At 42.9% G+C, this 20,209-nt stretch overlaps 1 protein-coding gene across 1 annotated transcript in view; it reads left to right on the top strand.

The window, feature by feature from the left end:
• ITGBL1 (integrin subunit beta like 1) overlaps positions 1-20,209 on the top strand; it is a 231,411-nt gene that overhangs the window by 185,995 nt on the left and 25,207 nt on the right. Inside the window, exon 8 of the mRNA XM_018056382.1 lies at positions 7,147-7,263. Coding sequence (XP_017911871.1) covers positions 7,147-7,263 — 117 coding nt within the window. The remainder of the gene's footprint in view (positions 1-7,146; positions 7,264-20,209) is intronic.

Here is a 20,209-nt window from a genome sequence, read left to right as displayed (position 1 = left end):
TCTGTCCACAGGGATATCCCAGGCAAGAATACTAAGTGGGTGGCCATTTCCTTCTCCAGGGGATCTTCTCGACCCAGGGATCAAACCCTTGTCTCCTGCATCGCAGGCAGATTCTTTACCACTGAGTCGCCAAGGAAGCCCAGATTGATAATTCTGTGATTCTAATTGTGGAACCCTTTTACTCTATAGGCTATACTTTTTTTTTTTTTTCAAAAGTTTAAACACTGTGCCACAAGCAAATCACAGTGGTGCTTAGAAAATCCAAAAGGCAATATTTAAAAAAATATATATTTCTGTTTTTGTCCCTGTAAAGTTACATATTAAGTGCACTCATGCCCAGTCGCTGAGTTGTGTTCTGATTCTTTGCGACCTCATGGACGCAGTAGCCCATCAGGCTTCTTCTTCCATGGGATTTTTCAGGCAAGAATGCTGGAGTGGGTTGCCATTTCCTCCTCCAATGGATTGCCTAATTAAGTAGACATTCCCAATTTAGTAAATTTTAAATGAAAAGGTTTATTTATTTCCTAAGATTATAGAGCGTGTAAGTGATAGATATTAAATTCTACCTTAGGTCTTTCTGAACCCAGAGCACAAATTCTTAACTCTTATCAGAGACTGCCTTATTGACTTCAGTTCCTTTAGTGATGAAAGCTTACTCCTTACCATGGCAGTACGTTCCATCAGAGTGAACTACTCTGATATGTGTAATACTATTTATTACAGTCTATTAAACTGTTTCCCTGTAACTCTTACCCATTAATTCTGATTATGTCAACTGTGCTGTAAAATGGCAAAGTTAAAGCAAGTTTGCTATATCCTTAAATTTTAAGGTTATTGAGTTTCTGACATTTTTGGCTGTGTAATTCCCAGGCTCTGCATATATTTGACACTGCTTTATTGAGAAAAAATGACTTAGGACCTGAATATGATGCTAAAGTATGTTTTCCAAAAGTGAATGTAAAATGTATGGCTAAAAGTACACATAATTATTGATAGGGCTTTATTTTTTTACGAAACATTTAGCTATATAGATAAATTATGTTTAGGATTTTACTTGTATATTTTTTAAATTTAAAATATTTTTATTTTGAAATACTTTTGATGTTAGAAGACTTAATCGTACAAAGTGTCTTTCTTTTTTTTTTTTTTGCAAGAACAGTTTGAGGATAAGTTGCTCACATGGCGTTAACAATAGCTTCAAATTTAAATGTACATATACACATATATCCTCATATATGGATACTCTTATATATATACTCAATGTTCTTTCTAATGTTTATCATTTGGAGAAATTAATATTGGCAGATTCAGAAATAAAGAATAAAAAAAATAAGTTAGAAAATATTGCTTTATAGTTTATTTTTTCTTCATTGTAAAATATTAGCTCATTGATAGAAACGTATTGTTTATTGTTAGATGGGTTTCATTATTCATTTTGTAAAATAAATTTTCTAATTATCTCTGGTGTGGAAAGAGAGTCCACACTTGTTTCAAATCAATTTAATTAGCACTCTTGAACTATTAAGGAAGTGATATATTCACTCACACCGTTGAATTTTTTAAAGTGACAAAACCAAGCAAGAATTTGAAAGCGATGAGGGCTTGATTCCACCTTTTCCCTTTTTGCCCAAATATAGTTTATCTTCAAGAAACTTTCTATAGAAATGTTTCTCTGATTGCATCAGCTCTTTCACTGGTAAATAGCATTTGTTGCCTTTGTCTATCCTTTGACATTTATCATACAGAGTATTTCATGGTGAATTACAATTGCTTGTGCTTATGACCTAGAATGAATTCATTAATTCAATACCAAACAAGTATATGCCTGGATGTAATAGGATTGTTTATAATTTTTAATTGGAGGATGATTGCTTTACAATGTTGTGTTGGTTTCTGCTACAGGACAACATGAACCAGCTATAAGTATACATATATCCCCTTCCTCTTGAACCTCCCACCCACCATCCCATCCCCCCACCTCCCCAGGTCATCACAGAGCACCAGGCTGAGCTCCCTGCGTTACACAGCAGCTTCCCACTAGCCAACTGTTTTACGCATGGTGGTGTATGAACGTCAGCGCTACTCTCTCAATTCGTCCCACCCTCTCCTTCCCTACCTTGAGTCCACAAGTCTATTCTGTACATCTGTGTCACTATCCCTGTCCTGCAAATGGGTTCATCAGCACCATTTTTCTAGATTCCGTATGTAGGTGTTAATATGTGATACTTGCTTTTCCCTTTCTAATTTACTTCACTCCGTATGACAGACTCTAGGTTCATCCAACCTCACTATAACTGAGTGAGTTTTTCTTTCTTCTTATGGATGACTTTTGTTTGTGGAATCCCTAAACTTTGTGAAGCAAGGTGCCACCCACTGTCTGGCCAGTAGATTTACCAGCTAGGAAGAAGGAGATTCCTTTTCTCCTTTATATTGCCTCATTCGGGATTGACCACATTGATTACTTAAGCTCCACATTTCCAAACCCATTCATTCTCTGCTGTTGTTGTTTTAACCTTGAAATTATTGTTTAGTTTCTGAGTTATACTGGTAAATCAGTGTGATATGGCTACCTAATTTATAAAATTTTTGTTAGAAATAAGTGAATTGAGTAATTTTAGTTGTTATAGAAACTAATCTTAAGGGTGAAATAATGAGATCATCTTACTTCAAGGTCTAAGAGACTTCCTCTGTGATATTCTCCACAAGACCTTGGGAAAGCTTTACAGAAAAGTGAACTTTGCTGCTCCCATATTGCAATTTCAATTTTAGACACTCTAGACAGACAACAGAAAGTGATATCAGTGTGTCATTTGTTTAAATGCCTTGCATGCATGCGCAGTCACTAAGTTGTGTCCAACTCTTTGAGACCCCCATGGACGGTAGCCCACCAGACTCCTTTGTCCATGGAACTTCCCGGACAAGAATACTGGAGCAGCTTGCCATTTTCTCCTCCATGTGATCTTCCAGACCCACGGATCGAACCCTCAATTCTTGAGTCTCCTGCATTGGCAAGCAGATTCTTTACCTTCTGCACAAAGGTCTGTGATTGATTACTTCAATCCTTGTATACTAAGAAAACATGAATGGAAGGATTGACATTTATCCTCGTTTTTAAAAAGTCACCAGCATCTCTTCCTTGACTAATTGAAGTAGTGTCAGAGTGGCTTGGATTATAAGACATCTTGCTGCTCACTTTGAAGCAATAGGTGAAGATGCCTCTTCCCTTTAAATTTGTCTGATGGAAGATGACTTTATTCTCACACACAAAATATTTGTACTTAGATGAAATGGTACAGAATATTATAGTTCTCAAGTGTTTAATTCCTCCTTGTGGAAATTTCAAGGGAACTTCAGATGCATTTGGCAAGAGCTTTTCCTGGTGCAATCAGGTTGCTATGGGAAACCTATTATTTTAGGCAAAGGACGACTGTGTTAGCGAAGTGCTAATCTCTTTTCTGTTTTATGTGAGCCCCTAATTACTCTCCCACTGTTGAGCCTGTATGCAAGTGTGGTTTTTGTGGTTTTAAAAAGTAGAAGAAAATAAGGTTGTAGAGAGTGTAACTGCTGTTACCAGGCTGGCAGGTGCCTTTGATGATATGTTGCTCTTCTTAAATAATCTCATTCTGGATCAGAAAATATAGTTAATTTTTTTTTGAGAAATAGAAAGAAATGGATTTTATGTGAGTTACTGAAATTACAGCTTCACAACATGTTTTTAAATTATTAATATGTAAATGATAGTATCTATCACAGATACTTTACAGTTACAGATCCCACCTACAGTTCAGTTCGGTTGCTTAGTCGTGTCTGACTCTTTTCGACCTCATGGAGTGAGTGATGCCACCCAACTATATCATTTTTGTCATCCCCTTCTCCCTCTACCTTCAATCTTTCCCAGCATCAGGGTCTTTTCCAAGGAGTCTGCTCTTCGCATCAAGTGGCCAGAGTGCTGGAGCTTCACCTTCAGCATCAGTCCTTCCAATATTCAGAGTTGATTTCCTTTAGGATTAACTGCTTTGATCTTCTTGCTGTCCAAGGTACTCTCAAGAGTCTTCTCCAGCACCACAATCTGAAGCATCAATTCTTCAGCTTTCAGCCTTCTTTATGGTCCAACTCCAATGTCTGTACATGACTCCTGGAAAAACCGCAGCTTTGACTATGCAGACCTTATTCAGCAAAGTGATGTCTCTGCTTTTTAATATGCTGTCTAGATTGGTTATAGCTTTTCTTCCAAGAAGCAGGCACCTTCTAATTTCATGGCTGCAGTCACCATCTACGGTGATTTTGGAGCCCAAGAAAATAAAGTCTGTCACTGCATGAACCCACCCACAGCCTGAAACAAAGAGATCACTACTTATAGTAGGGTTCAGGCGTGTATTTAGTAAAAAGTTTGCATTCACTGATCTACTAATGGTGTGAACTAAGTACTGTGGGATTAGAGAGAAGACTGCATTCTGACAGGTGACTAAACTAATCAGAGGACGAGGGAGGGTTTATGGAGAGATTAAATTTAAATAGGCTATTGAACACTAGGTTGAATTTTATAGAGAAAGTTGTAGAATATACGGCCAGTGAAATGTAGAAATTTAAACCTCTATGGGGAGTTCCCTGATGGTTCCACGGTTAGGACTCTGAGCTCTCACTGCCAAGGGCCCAGGTTCAGTCCCTGGTTGGGGAACTAAAATCCCACGTGCTGTGAGGAGCATCCAAAAAAAGTTTTTAAAACCTCACATGCTATAATATTCTGTTTTGTTTATATACCATAATTTTATTAATGAGTCTGGATCTGATAGATATTTGTGTTTAATCTTTTGAACTATGACTAAGTAATAGATATTGAGTAAATTAATTAATTCTTCCTCAAGTGAAAAATAAAATAAACACATATGCCAGTAGTTAGTTCATGCTTGTCAAAGAAACCAATAATACATAGTCAGGAAACTTATTATATGCTTCAAAATGTTAATTAAATGGTCGCCATAAACACATGTACCCTCAAACTCAAGAACTGATGTTGCCCTGTTAACTGGGAGTGGATTATGTCTCAGGAATGGTGTGATTGGTGTTTCCCATGTCTGTCCACCATGGACTAGTCAACCATACTCACTGCTGCTGTATGCAGTTTGCCTCTGTCCCCACTCTTGATCATAGATGTCATTCACACATCTACCCATGAGAGGGCCAGTGTGTTCAGGCATAGCCGGCAATATTATGCACAGCTCAGAAAATCTGGGTTCTCACACCAGCATGGCTACATGGCCAATGTCTACTTTGCTAACCTTCGGCAAGTCATTTAGCCTCAGTGTACTTGAGTTTCCTCATCTCTTAAATAAATTGTAGACACTCATGGATCCTCATGACATTTTACAAAAAAATGAATGCATGCTAGTCTATATTTTTCCAGGGACAGATCCCGGGTCTACCAGTTAGAGTTCTTGATTGCTGATAACGGTCACCAACTTCATTCACTGAGATGAAAAAATGTTTTACTCCAAGGGCTTAGGCTCAGGGCGCAAGCTTGGACAGTTCGTTCACACAACAAGCCAGGGAAGCAAGGCAGTGCCACGAACCAGCCTTCGCTTTGGAGCGTCCGCCTCCCTGCCCCTGGTGGCTCACCGCTGTGCTGTTACACTTGCCCCTCTGCCGCAGTCCCCGTGCCTTGCTCTCACCCTCGAGAATCTGAGCCCTGGCCAAGGGCGTCTGGGGTGTCCCTGCTCGGTCCGCCAGTTCCCTGGAAGAGGGGATATCATTGCAGGAGGGGGAGGGCTTTGTCTCCTGCTGAACTCAGCTCTGCCTCCAAGTAGAAAGATGGGTTGAAGGGCAGCCAGAACAACACTATCTATTGCTGTATCTTTCATCAGATTCTTAAAGGGACCATGACCCTGCCACTTCTGCCAGAAAAGATTATGAATCACTGCGTTAGATTATCTTTAATTACAGCTCTGAAGTGATATGATTCTAAATACTAATTTTTCTTTTTCCTATCGTATCCCAGCTCAGAATTTCTTTAGCATGATACAAAAGCAGTAACAGAATGACTAACAACATGGCAGGGTCAGCCCTGAAGCATCTTACGATCATTTCAGTGGGTGTGTAATTATGATGGTTGGGATAATGACAGGGAGTTAACAGATGTCTTGGAGTAGTCACTCGGCTGAATTTCTGGCAAACCAGTCCCAATTCCTCAGAAAAAAAAGAACTGTGCTTTCTCATACAGCCTCCTGGAGCTCCGTTATGATATATTAAGATACAATATGGCCAAATGTTTAGATGCACAAACTTTAAGCATGATGAGAATAGATATAAATTTGGAATCTATCCCTTGAGAGCTGGTTCAGCAGAGAAAGTTACTTGGCCTCAATATGTCTCCATCTCCTGTTTAGTAAAATGATAGTGATAATGTTAGTGCATGTGCGGTATCATGAATACAAAAGGATGGAATTGAAGAAGTTATAGGGTTTGAGGCATAGTGGCAGCTCAGGAAATAATGGCAAAAGTCATAAGGAAAATAATTAAGAAAGTCCCAAACTGTGAACCAAACTCAGTTCCAAAACAAGTTTCTATTTTTAAACTTTAAGTCAAGGTTAATAAGGATATTTAGGACATGAACTCTGACCCACATCCCATGTTAAGATGAATTCTGTAAACTCAAAAACTGACACCAAATCACCACTAAAACATCAGGTTGAAATGTACCCATGAGATTTTTTTTTTTCTTATGTGGCAGACAGACCCAAATTAAAAATATTTTTAAATGACCATATTAGTTCAAATTGTGTCAGAATAAATACAATTGATTCAGTCATGTTAAATGGTCTCCTCATAGTGGAATATGAAACATCCAGGGAGTTTCATCATTGAATGAGTCTTCAAAAATGGATGAAACAGAACGTGGAAAGTAGAAACCAGCAATCACCTATGAGCCAGGAGTTGTCCCTTCAGCTCCAGCTCGACCTCCCTGGCATTAATGCTTGACCTTCAGCTTGACCTTAGGGATGTAGGAGAAGGTATTTGCTGAATTGTTAGCAGACACAGACTAGATACTGACCCAGGAGGTCTGGGTCTAATGAGATGCTTGTTTTCCTGAAAAGTCTTCCTGATTCCATGAGTCTCCTAATGGGTGTGTTTTCCCTGTGTGTTTTGCAGGTAAGTGTGAATGTGGCAAGTGCACTTGCTACCCGCCGGGAGACAGCAGGGTGTACGGCAAGACGTGTGAATGTGACGATCGGCGCTGTGAAGATTTGGATGGCGTGGTCTGTGGAGGTGAGCGATTCTCATAGCTCTCTGCCTGCAACCTGCGTTCTCTGCTTTTCTTATTCTTCTCCTTTTAAAAAAATTCTGTTAAAAAGAAGATATACAAAAAGCCATATACAATTAGCATATGGTAGTGGTGATGGTGGTGGTTTAGTTGCTAAGTCGTGTCCGACTCTTGCAACCCCATGGACTATAGCCCACCAGGCTCCTCCGTCCATGGGATTCTCCAGGCAAGAATACTAGAGTGGGTTGCCATTTCCTTCCCCACAATTAGCATATACATATACAATTAGACCTGTACATTTAGTCATATACAATTGGGTTGGTAATGACCTTGAACTCTGAATTTAGTCCATGTGTATGTATGTGAAAAGACACAGCATCCTATCAGTAAAAGAAGACAGACGCTAAACCAGATTCTCTGAAGACAGGGAAAGGGTTTGCTTCAACCAAGCAGTTTCCAGTTTTTATTACTCTACTGATAAAAATTGATCCAAGAAGTATCACCTGAGACTTGAAAAAAGAATAAAAAACAGTAAGATACACTCCAAGTTAATTACACAGTAACAAAAGATACACACTCTGTTTTCATAGTGAATCTGAGACCCAGACACAAGCTTGTTACTCTTAGTTGCTCAGTCATGTCCAGCTCTTTGCAACCCCATGGACTCCTCTGTTCATGGGATTCTCCAGGCAAGAATACTGCGGTGGGTTGCCATTCCCTTCTCCAGGAGATCTTCTGACCCAGGGATCAAACCCGCATCTCCCGCGTTGCAGGCAGATTTCTTACCGTCTGAGCCATCAGGGAGAAGCAACATAAAGGAAGAATGAGGCAGATAGAGGGTCGTAACGAAGGTAATACTGCAAAAAGGAGAGTCGCGGGGATAGAATGTTGCCAGTGTCCACCTGAGCTTCATCCAGGGGAGGGGATGAGGGTCACCGTGGTTCCATTTCAGTCTTGCAGAGATCTGTATTGTAGAAGGTGCATGCTGATTATGGCCCCTCCCAGGTTTCTAGGACAATCGAGGTGGACTGGACATGGAATCACACAAACAGAATATAACTCAATCTCTTTAAGATAATTACCATAATGAATTGGGTATTGTTATTGGGGGAAAAGCCCCCAAAGGCACATATAACTGGAGAGAGCTGACCATCCATCTCTGTCATCTCTCTGACCGCCACGTATGGCTGTCTAGCAACTCTCTCTCTAACCAACTATAAACCACTTGGAATTTCACCAAAAGTATTTTCCTCTTTCATTTTTCTGTGAGCCAAGGGAAAAGGCCCTTTTTAATAACTGTTGGGCCACGTGTTTTCTCTCTCCTGGTTCCCATGACAGCCATCCTCAGAGACTGTTCCTCCTACTCTAGTCTCACAAATGGAAAAGTGGGTGAGGTTTGAGGCGTTAATGTCCCATCTCTGCAAAGTGCCAGACCCACGGCAGGAGTGTGGAGTTTAGTTCACAGATCTCTTGCTAAACCACAGTTTTCCCCAGAGTGACATACAACTGTTTGTACTTTATGTCAATATTACTTTTAGTTTAGATTTTCCCTTTACTTCTAGTAGTCATCAGAAATATCTAAACAGACTATAGTCCCTTTTATTGTTGTCAGTAAGTACCTGACATAGTACAGACCTGTTGTATGTGCATACCCATAAAATAATGAATCCCTCTCCCGCCCAGGGAATCTCTCTTTGTCTCCAGCTTTGGGGAGGAAATCAAGATAAAGTGAACCTATATATCTTGTTAGATGAGATCAAATATTTGCTAGGTAAATGAGAAAACATCTCACAGTGATAGTTTTTTTTTACTTTTTGATTCTCCATGTCTCCACTTTGTCGATCTACCCAGAGTTGTCTGTGCCCTAGGGGAGGGGTGGGGGCTACTGACTCCCATTAGCCAAACCAGTAAATGTACAAACTAAACATCAATTACTTGATGCTATACAGTCAGAAATGTAATTGCCCTCGAGACTAGAATTTTTGTAAAAAATGTATGAGAAGTCAGAATCTGAGATTAAAATTTGGATGAAAGTCATTTATTGGAAGGGGATTCCCAGATGGCTGAATGGTAAAGAATCTGCCTGCCAATGCAGGAGGCACAGGAGATATGGGTTCGATCACTGGGTTGGGAAGATCCCCTGGAGGAAGAAATAGCAACCTGCTCCAGTATTCTTGCCAGGAAAATCCAAGGGACAGAGGAGCCTGGCAGGCTGCAGTCCATGGGGTCACAAGAGTTAGACATGCCTGAGCACGTGTGAGCAAGAGAGTTTATTGGAAAAAAGAATGAGTTACTGGTAGGAAAGTGGGAAGATGTGACAGTGGAGAAGGGGAAGCCGATGAAGACCGTACTATCAACCCCATTACTGCTGCGGTCAAGGGAGCTTCATCCCAGTCCAGAGGAGGAAACTCTAGTTCAGTTCAGTTCAGTTGCTCAGTCGTGTCTGACTCTTTGTGACCCCATGAATCGCAGCACGCCAGGCCTCCCTGTCCATCACCAACTCCCAGAGTTCACTCAGACTCACCTCCATCGGGTCAGTGATGCCATCCAGCCATCTCATCCTCGGTCGTCCCCTTCTCCTCCTGTTCCCCAATCCCTCCCACCATCAGAGTCTTTTCCAGTGAGTCAACTCTTTGCATGAGGTGGCCAAAGTACTGGAGTTTCAGCTTTAGCATCATTCCTTCCAAAGAAATCCCAGGGTTGATCTCCTTCAGAATGGACTGGTTGGATCTCCTTGCAGTCCAAGGGACTCTCAAGAGTCTTCTCCAACACCGCAGTTCAAAACCATCAATTCTTTGGCGCTCAGCCTTCTTCACAATCCAACTCTCACATCCATACATGACCACTGGAAAAACCATAGTCTTGACTAGACAGACCTTTGTTGGCAAAGTAATGTCTCTGCTTTTGAATATGCTCTCTAGGTTGGTCATAACTTTTCTTCCAAGGAGTAAGTGTCTTTTGATTTTATGGCTGCAATCACCATCTGCAGTGATTTTGGAGCCCCCCAAAATAAAGTCTGACACTGTTTCCACTGTTTCCCCATCTATTTCCTATGAAGTGATGGGACCAGATGCCATGATCTTCGTTTTCTGAATGTTGAGCTTTAAGCCAACATTTTCACTCTCCTCTTTCACTTTCATCAAGAGGCTTTTTAGTTCCTCTTCACTTTCTGCCATAAGGGTGGTGTCATCTGCATATCTGAGGTTATTGATATTTCTCCCAGCAATCTTGATTCCAGCTTGTGCTTCTTCCAGCCCAGCGTTTCTCATGATGTACTCTGCATATAAGTTAAATAAGCAGGGTGACAGTATACAGCCTTGATGTACTCCTTTTCTGATTTGGAACCAGTCTGTTGTTCGATGTCCAGTTCTAACTGTTGCTTCCTGACCTACATACAGATTTCTCAAGAGGCAGGTCAGGTGGTCTGGTATTCCCATCTCTTGAAGAATTTTCCACAGTTTCTTGTGATCCACACAGTCAAAGGCTTTGGCATAGTCAAGAAAGCAGAAATAGATGTTTTTCTGGAACTCTCTTACTTTTTCCATGATCCAACAGATGTTGACAATTTGATCTCTGGTTCCTCTGCCTTTCCTAAAACCAGCTTGAACATCAGGAAGTTCACGGTTCACATATTGCTGAAGACTGGCTTGGAGAATTTTGAGCATTACTTTACTAGCATGTGAGATGAGTGCAATTGTGCAGTAGTTTGAGCATTCTTTGGCATTGCCTTTCTTTGGGATTGGAATGAAAGCTGACCTTTTCCAGTCCTGTGGCCACTGCTGAGTTTTCCAAATTTGTTGGCATATTGAGTGCAGCACTTTCAGAGCATCATCTTTCAGGATTTGAAATAGCTCAACTGGAATTCCATCACCTCCACTAGCTTTGTTTGTAGTGATGCTTTCTAAGGCCCACTTGACTTCACATTCCAGGATGTCTGGCTCTAGATGAGTGATCACACCATCGTGATTATCTGGGTCATGAAGATACTTTTTGTACAGTTCTTCCGTGTATTCTTGCCAGCTCTTCTTAATATCTTCTGCTTTTGTTAGGTCCATACCATTTCTGTCCTTTATCGAGCCCATCTTTGCATGAAATGTTCCCTTGGTATCTCTAATTTTCTTGAAGAGATCTCTTGTCTTTCCCATTCTGTTCTTTTCCTCTATTTCTTTGCATTGATCACTGAGGAAGGCTTTCTTATCTCTTCTTGCTATTCTTTGGAATTCTGCATTCAGATGCTTATATCTTTCCTTTTCTCCTTTGCTTTTCACTTCTCCGAGTAAAGCACACAATTCTTCTATCATCAGTCATGGGTTGAGGATGGCTTCTAGGAGGCGTTAATTCCCAGGCCACATCCAGCCTGTCCCACAGTTACCTGCTCAGAGCATGCTTCCGTGACTGGAGTAAACCTCTGGGCAGAGAACCTCAAGGGGTGCTGAGTGAAAGTCATCGTAACGGGAAGGATGGCGCTGCTGGGCCATCGCCGCAGAAGGGCCCCAACTCTCCTGCCAGGTGGCCTGTCCTTTCTGGAAGTGCAGATTCTTGTTCTTTGGCATCGTCTACATGTTGCTGATCATCCAATCTGCCTCTATCTGGTTGGATGCAGACTGAAGCACAGTAGATTAGGCAGTAGCTGGAGACGTGTTGATCTGTTGATAATCCTTATTCTCCTGGTAGAGCCTTGGCTACGATTTTCAAGATCCTTCCTCTCATATTTAGAGATTAATTCCTAGGTGCGTGATCTTCCCCAATATAGACAATATTGGAACCTAATTACCGAGGATGAATGTGTTTTAAGGTTGGAGAAAACGCTGCTGCTGCCTCTGTGTGCCCTGACGCGTGTGCACTCACTCAGTCGTGTCTGACTCTTTTGTGACCCCATGGCCTGTACCCACCAGGCTCCTCCATCCATGGGAGTTTTCAGGCAAAAATACTGAAGTGGGTTGCCATTTCCTCCTCCAGGGGATCTTCCCAACTCAGGGATCGAACCTGAGTCCCTTACATCTCCTACATTGGCAGGCGGATTCTATACCACTGGGTGTGTCTGCTAGCACCTGACACGCACGAATCAGATCAGCATAGCATCTTTGACCTGTATAACTGGATGGATTCTATCAGTGCTTTTTCTTAAATGGTAGCAACCGGCTCTACAAAATCACTTGTGCATTTAATTTCATGTTTTATTGACCAAAGGATCTCAGAACACTTTTCAAGTATGTAAAGGAAACACACCTTGGAAATTTCCCTTGAAAATGTTTTATGTTGTTGTTAAAAAATATTTATTTATTTGGCTATATCAGGTCTTAGCTGTGGCACATGGGCTTTCTATTTATAGCACGTGGGCTCCAGAGCATGCAGGCTCCGTAGTTGTGACCTGCAGGCTTAGTTGCCTCATGACATGTGAGATATTAGTTCCCGGACCAGGGATCGAACCCACGTCCCCCACATTGGAAGGTGGATTCTTGACCACTGGACTCCCAGGGAAGTCCCCATGTGGTTGTTCTTAAATTTCACTTTGATATTCGAATAATGTCCTTGAGAGATTTGGAGTTAGGATGATACCGTTAATTTAAAAGGTGTCTGTGGATAACAATGATCAATTTCACTTACCTTCTCCTGCTTTCTGTGAGCTCTGAACCCCAGGTGACAGCAGGAATCCTTACATTCTGGCACAGATTTTGCGCTGGAGCCTGTGCACACATCTGTACACATTCCAGCGTGTAGTGTTTTTGCTTTCCTTTTCATTCACTTGTGAATCTTTACTATGATGGTGGCTCAATCCTACTGCTTGGAGGAGGTTAGTTCCAGGAGAGGGGGAGACGTCCGCATCAGTGGTCAGCTCATGGGTATCCATAGTGACTTCTCGCTAGAAATGCCGCACATCATTTCCAATCCACACTGACGCTCTGGAAGCGTTCCTCAACAAGGTAAGTCCAGTCTTGGTATTCCTGGTGGCTATGGTCTATAAAGGGGCTTCCTTAGTGGCTCAGATGGTAAAGGATCTGCCTGCAATGAAGGAGACCCAGGTTCGATCCCTGGGTCATGAAGATTCCCTAGAGAAGGGAATGGCAACCCGCTGCAGTATGCTTGCCCGGAGAATTCCATAGATAGAGGAGGCTGGTGGGCTATAGTCCAGGGGATCGCAAAGAATCAGAATGACTGAGCAGCTAACACACACATGGCTTATAAAGGTGCCATGAACAGGGAGTTGGCAAATACTGACTCTTGAGGGAAGTACGGGGCTAGCTAGGATCCCACCTCTGCTCCTGGCATTTTCAAAAACCGATCAGTACGTCACCTTGTTTCATGTGTGTTTCTACGTGAAGACATACCGTGTCACATATAGTTGATTCACTGATGTTGAGCTCATGGCCAGCAGCCCTGTAACTCATGCCTGAACAAAGATGATTTGGCTCACAGGTTTCTCCGTAACACACATCACAGCCTTTTTGCACTTAGGAACACTGGCTAGCACTTCAGCACTGTACTTGGGAGCCATCAAAAACATCAAGATCACCAACGGAAGGTGCAAAAATGCGAAGAGTCCAGCACCACCGGTACTGGGAAAAGAACACTGGTCTTCAGTGTAAGAACTGAGCCAAGAAGGCAGAGCGTGACCTTCTTTGACCTCCGCTGGGAGTGTGAACCTTGCACACCTCCATTTTTCACCATTTGCCCTGTGTTCTCAAATGCCCTGGAAAGCTTCTCGAGTGTTGATTTCAGGAATACAAATAAATTTTAGGGAGTAGGCAAGTTCTCAAATATGGAATCTTCAAATAATGAGGATCAAGTGTAATTCATATTGTCACTGGAAACATCACCTCCCACATGAGTTTTGCACTTGGCCTCAAATTATGATTTCGTTAAGACAGTTGTGGAAGGAATTGTTTGAGCCTTGACTGTTATAGGGGTTCCCTGGTAGCTCAGCGATGGCAATACCACCCTGAATGCATCTGATCTCATCTGATCTTGGAAGCTAAGCAAGGTCGGCCTGACTAGGACTTGGATGGAAGACTGCCTGGGAATGTCGAGTGCTGTAGGCTTTGGGCTTCCCTGGTGGCTCAGATGGTAAAGAATCTGCCTATAATGCAGGAGACCTGGGTTCGACCCCTGGGTCAGGAAGATCCCCTGGAGAAGGAAATGGCAACCCACTCCAGTATTCTTGCCTGGAGAATCCCATGGACAGAGAAGCCTGGCAGCCTATAGTCTATGGGACCGCAAAAAGTCAGATGCGACTGAATGAGTAACACTGACTATTATAATCTTGAATTTAATTAATTTATTTATTTGGCTGCATCTGGCAGCATGTGGGAATCTTAGCTCCCTGACCAGGGATCGAACCCATGTCCTCCTGCTTTGAAGCATGGAGTCTTAACCACTGGACCACCAGGGAAGTCCCTTGAATTTCATTTTTTTTTTCTCTGCTGTTCTCTGGAAAGAAAATTACAAGAGACATGCTGTTAATTAACGAGTTTGAACATACAGTAATTCCAGTATAAAATATATGGCATGCTAGACCCATTGATAAGGAGACCACAAGTTCCCTTCACAAACATTTATGTAAATGTAACTTGCTATATAGAAATATAAATGGCAAATTATAATGTCTGTTAAGTCCACAGACATGAGGCTCCCTTGGTTCCAACCTTGGCCAGCCACTTATTCCCAATATATCCTGAGGCAATTTACATATCCCACTTCTCTCACCTATAAAAGATGATTGATTATATGTCTCCTGTAGGGTTATTGTGAGATTGAATGAGTTAATGCATATAAAGTACTCAGGGTTGTATCCAGCACGTGTCATATGTAGATATAAATATTATTGTCATTAGTGTTGTGTGTGTGCGCTAAGTCACCTTAGTCGCGTCTGACTCTTTGCGACCCTATGGACTGAAGCCCACCAGGCTCCTCTGTCCATGAGATGCTGTAGGCAAGAGCACTAGAGTGGGTTGCCATGCCCTTCTCCGGGGATCTTCCTGGCCCAGGGATGAACCCACATCTCTTCTGTCTCCTGCATTGGCAGGCTGATTCTTTACCATGAGCGCCACCTGGGAAGCCATCATTAGTGTTATATACATATATAAAGGATGAAAGACAGAACCAGTACAGTTGGAGTTTATGCTGTGGGTTACAGTAAACTATGGGATATAGACCAGAACTCATGTTTGCTGATTAATTCCATTTTATAACAGTTTATTCAGAATGATCACTGTCTGCTTTTTTCTTTGCATAAAGCCGTCTTTATCCTCACACTTGACATTGAGCTATGAAGTCAAAGTGGCCACATGCATCTCAGGAGTGTTTTTAATGGCTCTTACTCAGCAGGGTACCTAGGGGGTAGCATCTCATGGGTTTGCAAGCGTGAAGTAACACAAAGAAGATGACACTGGCCCTTAAGGTTCGAACCACCGCATGCATCGCCAGTTTCTGTATTCCTGAAAATACCCATTATCACAAGACAATATTATCTTATTTCATATTATCCCATCATGTATATAGCACATAATTAAGTCAGCAAATACTCATTGCATACTTGTTCCATGTAATGACCATCACTGCCTCTCAAACACAAGCATGCCTGTAATTTCACCTTTACCTCTGACCTGTCTGGTTGCATTCCTCTTGGTTCAGTCTTTTTTTTCAAAACATTTTTGTTTGAAGCAGACTTTTAAGCAGAACACTTAGTTTACTTTTTAATACGTACATTTATTTATTTGGCTGCAGCAGGACGGGGTTGTGACGTGTGGGATCTTTCCTGGAGGCACACAGGCCCCCTAGTTTGGCGCCTGCTCTCCAGAGCGCATGGGCTTCGGTAGCTGTAGCCCGCAGGCTCGGTTATTCCATGGTATGTGGGATCTTGGTTCCCCGACCAGGGATTGAACCTGTGTCCCCTGCATGCAAGGTGGATTCTTAACCACTGGACCACCAGGGAAGTCCCATCTTGGTTTAATCTTTAACCCATGGAAACTTGCTCTGTCTCCCTCCATTCTGCCTAACTGACTCTCTGGGATTATTCATAGTTCCCAGTTGCCCAAATCTGAGGTGCCATTCAGTTCTCGTTCTGCCTGGCCACTTTTTAGCATAGGGTTGTGGTTACTCTGCTTTCAGTTCCTCTTGACATGCTCTTCTCCCTGGGCCTCAGAAGCACCTTACCCCGTTTCTTCTCTCTCTTCTCTCGTAATCACTTTATCTTATCTCTCAGAGGCAGAAGGAAGCAGTTGTTTTTGTTCAGTTGCTAAGTAATGTCCAATTCTTCTGTGACCCCATGGATGGTAGCCCGCCAGGCTCCTGTGTCCATGGGATTTCCCAGGCGAGAATACTGGGGTGAGTTGCCATTCCCTTCTCCAGGGGATCTTCCCAACCCAGGGATCAAACCCACATCTCCTGCTTGGCAGGCAGATTCTTTATCAGCCACCGGGGGGAAGCTCTCAGAGCCTGCCAATAAATCTTAGCATTTCCCTATAAATTGCCTTTGGATGTCTTTTCTGCTGACTGTTTGCCGCTCTTGCATAACCTCAGCTTTTCCTGTTTTCTCTTAAGGTCAGTGTCTCCCAAGATGATTTCTTAGCATCATTCCCTCCTGGCTTCATACTCTTGAAATTCAAATTATTTATTTCCAATATGGAAATTCCTCCATATTCTGCATGGTCAAAATGGACATAATCGTTTATTTCTTGTTTAATTCAGGAAGTATGATTGAGCCTCCACTGTTAGCCAGCACTGGAGATTTCACGATGAATCTATTAGAGTTGATGGTCACACTTGAAGGGCGACATTGAGAAAGAAAGGACAGTGAGGTGGATGGTCTGAAAGGAGAAGCACTAATTCAATGAAAACATACATGATAGGGGATTTGACATAGACTGGAGGCTACAGAAGCTTTGTGAATGCCTTCATATCTGGTCAAAACTATACGATGCCTAATATGTGCTTGTGTACTCTTTGTGACCCCATGGACTGTACCTGCCAGCCTCCTCTGTCCGTGGAATTCTCTAGGCAAGAATACTGGAGGGAGTAGCCATTCCCTTTCCAGGGATCTTCCCAACCCAGAGATTTAACTGGGGTCTCCTGCATTGCAGGCAGATTCTTTACAGTCTGAGCCTCCAGGGAGGGGAACTAATATGTGCTTGAAATGTATTAATCAGCTAAACATTGTGACCACCACATTTGGTAATCAGATCATAATATTTAGCTGGATGAGGGGAGGTGGATTGACCCAGGAGTCACAGAACAAAGTGTGCTCAGGCGTGTGGCAGAAAGTGAGGATGACGTGGTCAAGGGATTTTTGAGAACCAAAGAGAAGCTCTGTGTGATAGATGATAAGATAGCAAAGAGGACAGAATATGGTAGATTTGTAAACATGTTCCTGATTTGAAAGCCTTTACTGTGGCTCAGCTGGTAAAGAATCTGCCTGCAATGCAGGAGACCTGGGTTTGATCCCTGGGTTGGGAAGACCCCCCTGGAGAAGGGAAAGGCTACCCACTCCAGTATTCTGGCCTGGAGAAAATAGTCCAGGGGGTCACAAAGAGTCAGACATGACTGAGCAACTTTCACTCTCACTGAAAGACTGATCGGAAACCATAGAAGCGTTTAAACAAGACAATAGCAAGATGACTCTGTTTCCAAAGTACCCCTGGCTGCTAGGCGAGCTCTGGATTGCTGGGAGGAGTGTGTGTTTGTAGAGTTGCTGGGTAAATGTGATTTTAGGAGATGCGTACTGGAGAGAGATGCAGGCAAGTTAGCTAGACAGAGGACAGTAAGGATGGGAAAACTGTGATGTATTGGATAACATACTAGAGACATGACGACAGGCTCCCGAAATCCTTCGACCTGCAGCAGGGGATGCGGCCCTCTGTTAGACCCCTCCTCCAGCTCCCCGGAAACAGATGAGTATGGTGGATGCCAACCACGCCACGTGGCTCATGGCAATGTGACCTATGGCTGATAGTTTTCAACTAGATTGGGAGGGATTAAGAATAAACTGTGAAAGTCTTATGGGAAGCCCATATTTTTCCGTGAGTGTCTTGTCTCAGCCAATAGGCATGTCTCTTGAGGATTTTCTGGAAGCTATGCTTAAGGAATCATTGGAAGAGATTTTGGGCTCCTATGGGGCATAAGACTTCTAAGCCAGAGAAGCCTCAACATCTGTGCAATGCAGAGTTCATCTCCAGGTATCTGAACTGCATTACCTGGAGAAAAGGTTATCCCCAGACTGCGGTATAAAGCTGTTATCCTCATGAACTGCTGTAAGGACACCCATGGAGAGGAAAGCTGACAGGATGTGGTTCCTGTCCCATCCCACATCCCTCCAAGGAGACCAGTGTCAATTGTCGATCTAAATGTTTAGCTGAACCTGAGAAGAGTGCCCCCCATCCCACCCTGGGAGTAAAATTCCCATTTATGGATATTTATGATTGAAAGACATGAGTGAGGGCCAGGGTGACTTGTGGGGTGAGTCACAAGTTTCTGGTTTGAGCAGTCAGATGGGTGGAGGAGACTATGTTTTTTTTGTATCATTGTCTCCATTTATTGAAAAAAAAGAATGCTTTCTTCACAGAGGGCATTGGGAGTATAGAGTCTTAGCCATTAGACCACCAAGGAAGTCCCAAATATCTCTGTTTTATATTTCTTGAAGCACCAACTACAGAATGTTTAGGAAGTTTATGTCATATAAACCAGCAATTCTGCGCCTTGAGGAAAGAGTAGCAGTTACTTTGTTCAAAGAATTTAGTTTCCACATCCTGTGGCCAGTCCTAAAGGAAATCAACCGTGGCTATCCACTGGAAGGACTGATGCTGAAGCTGAAGTTCCAATACTTGGGCCACCTGATGTGAAGAGCTGATTCATTGGAAAAGACCCTGTTGCTGGGAAAGATTGAGGGCTGGAGGAGAAGGGGACAACAGAGGATGAGATGGTTAGATGGCATCACCCACTCAGTGGACGTGGGTGTGAACAAATTCCAAGAGATACTGAAGGACGGGGAGCGTGGCATGCTACAGTCCATAGGGTCGCAAAGAGTCACACGCGCCTTAGCGACTGAAGAACAACAACATCACGCGGCAGCCCGTGGAGAACAAATCCTACTGTGAGGCATGCGTGAAGCTCACTAGCATCATCCCTCGGGCGCTGCTTCAAAAAGCAAAATTGACATCGCTCATCTGGGTAATTTTCTCGGTTCACTGCCAGACCCTGAGTCATAGTATCTCTGACCTTGCACTTGGAGGGCCTGACAAGAAGCCCACATATCTAACGTGTGGCCAGAGATCAAAATTCGGATCCCTGACTCCAAAGCTGGGACTTCCTGAGCATTTCCGCAAACAAGTAAAACCCCAAATAATGTAAACTTACTTAGTCAGCAGGCACATGAGAACTAATAGGCAATGATGTCCATCCACCTTTCCAACAAAAATAGGACTTCCCCGATGGCCCAGCAGGGCAAGAATCTGCCTGCAATGCAGGAGACATGGGAAATGTGGGTTCGATCCCTGGGTTGGGAAGATCCCCTGGCGAAAGAAATGGCAACCCACTCCAGTGTTCTTCCCTGGGAAATCCCATGGACAGAGGAGCCTTGCAGGCTGTGGTCAAATGAGTCACAAAGAGTCAGACACAACTGAATGACTAAGCACCAACAAGTACCAACAATAACGCTGAAAGTGATTAAACAAATTCTGGTAGGCTGGGATCAGTTAGCAAGCATTCCTGAAGGTGAAGGTAAGCAATTGCATAATTTTAAGCAGTTCAGTTTTGATTACACCAAAATTGCAACCTGAAAATGGGAGTCATGAGAGTGACTGCCACAGAGAGAGTCAGTAGGAAGACTATGCCTCACTTAATCAGCTGAAACTGGTGAGCAAAGTGATGGTTCAGTGGTAAAGAATCCGCCTGCCAAATTTGATCCCTGAGTCAGGAAGATCCCCTGGAGAAGGAAATGGCAACCCACTCCAGTGTTCT

The sequence above is a fragment of the Capra hircus genome, chromosome 12 (assembly GCF_001704415.2).
Source record: "Capra hircus breed San Clemente chromosome 12, ASM170441v1, whole genome shotgun sequence".
In the NCBI taxonomy this organism is placed as follows: Eukaryota; Metazoa; Chordata; class Mammalia; order Artiodactyla; family Bovidae; genus Capra; species Capra hircus.
This window is presented reverse-complemented; position numbering and strand designations above follow the sequence as displayed.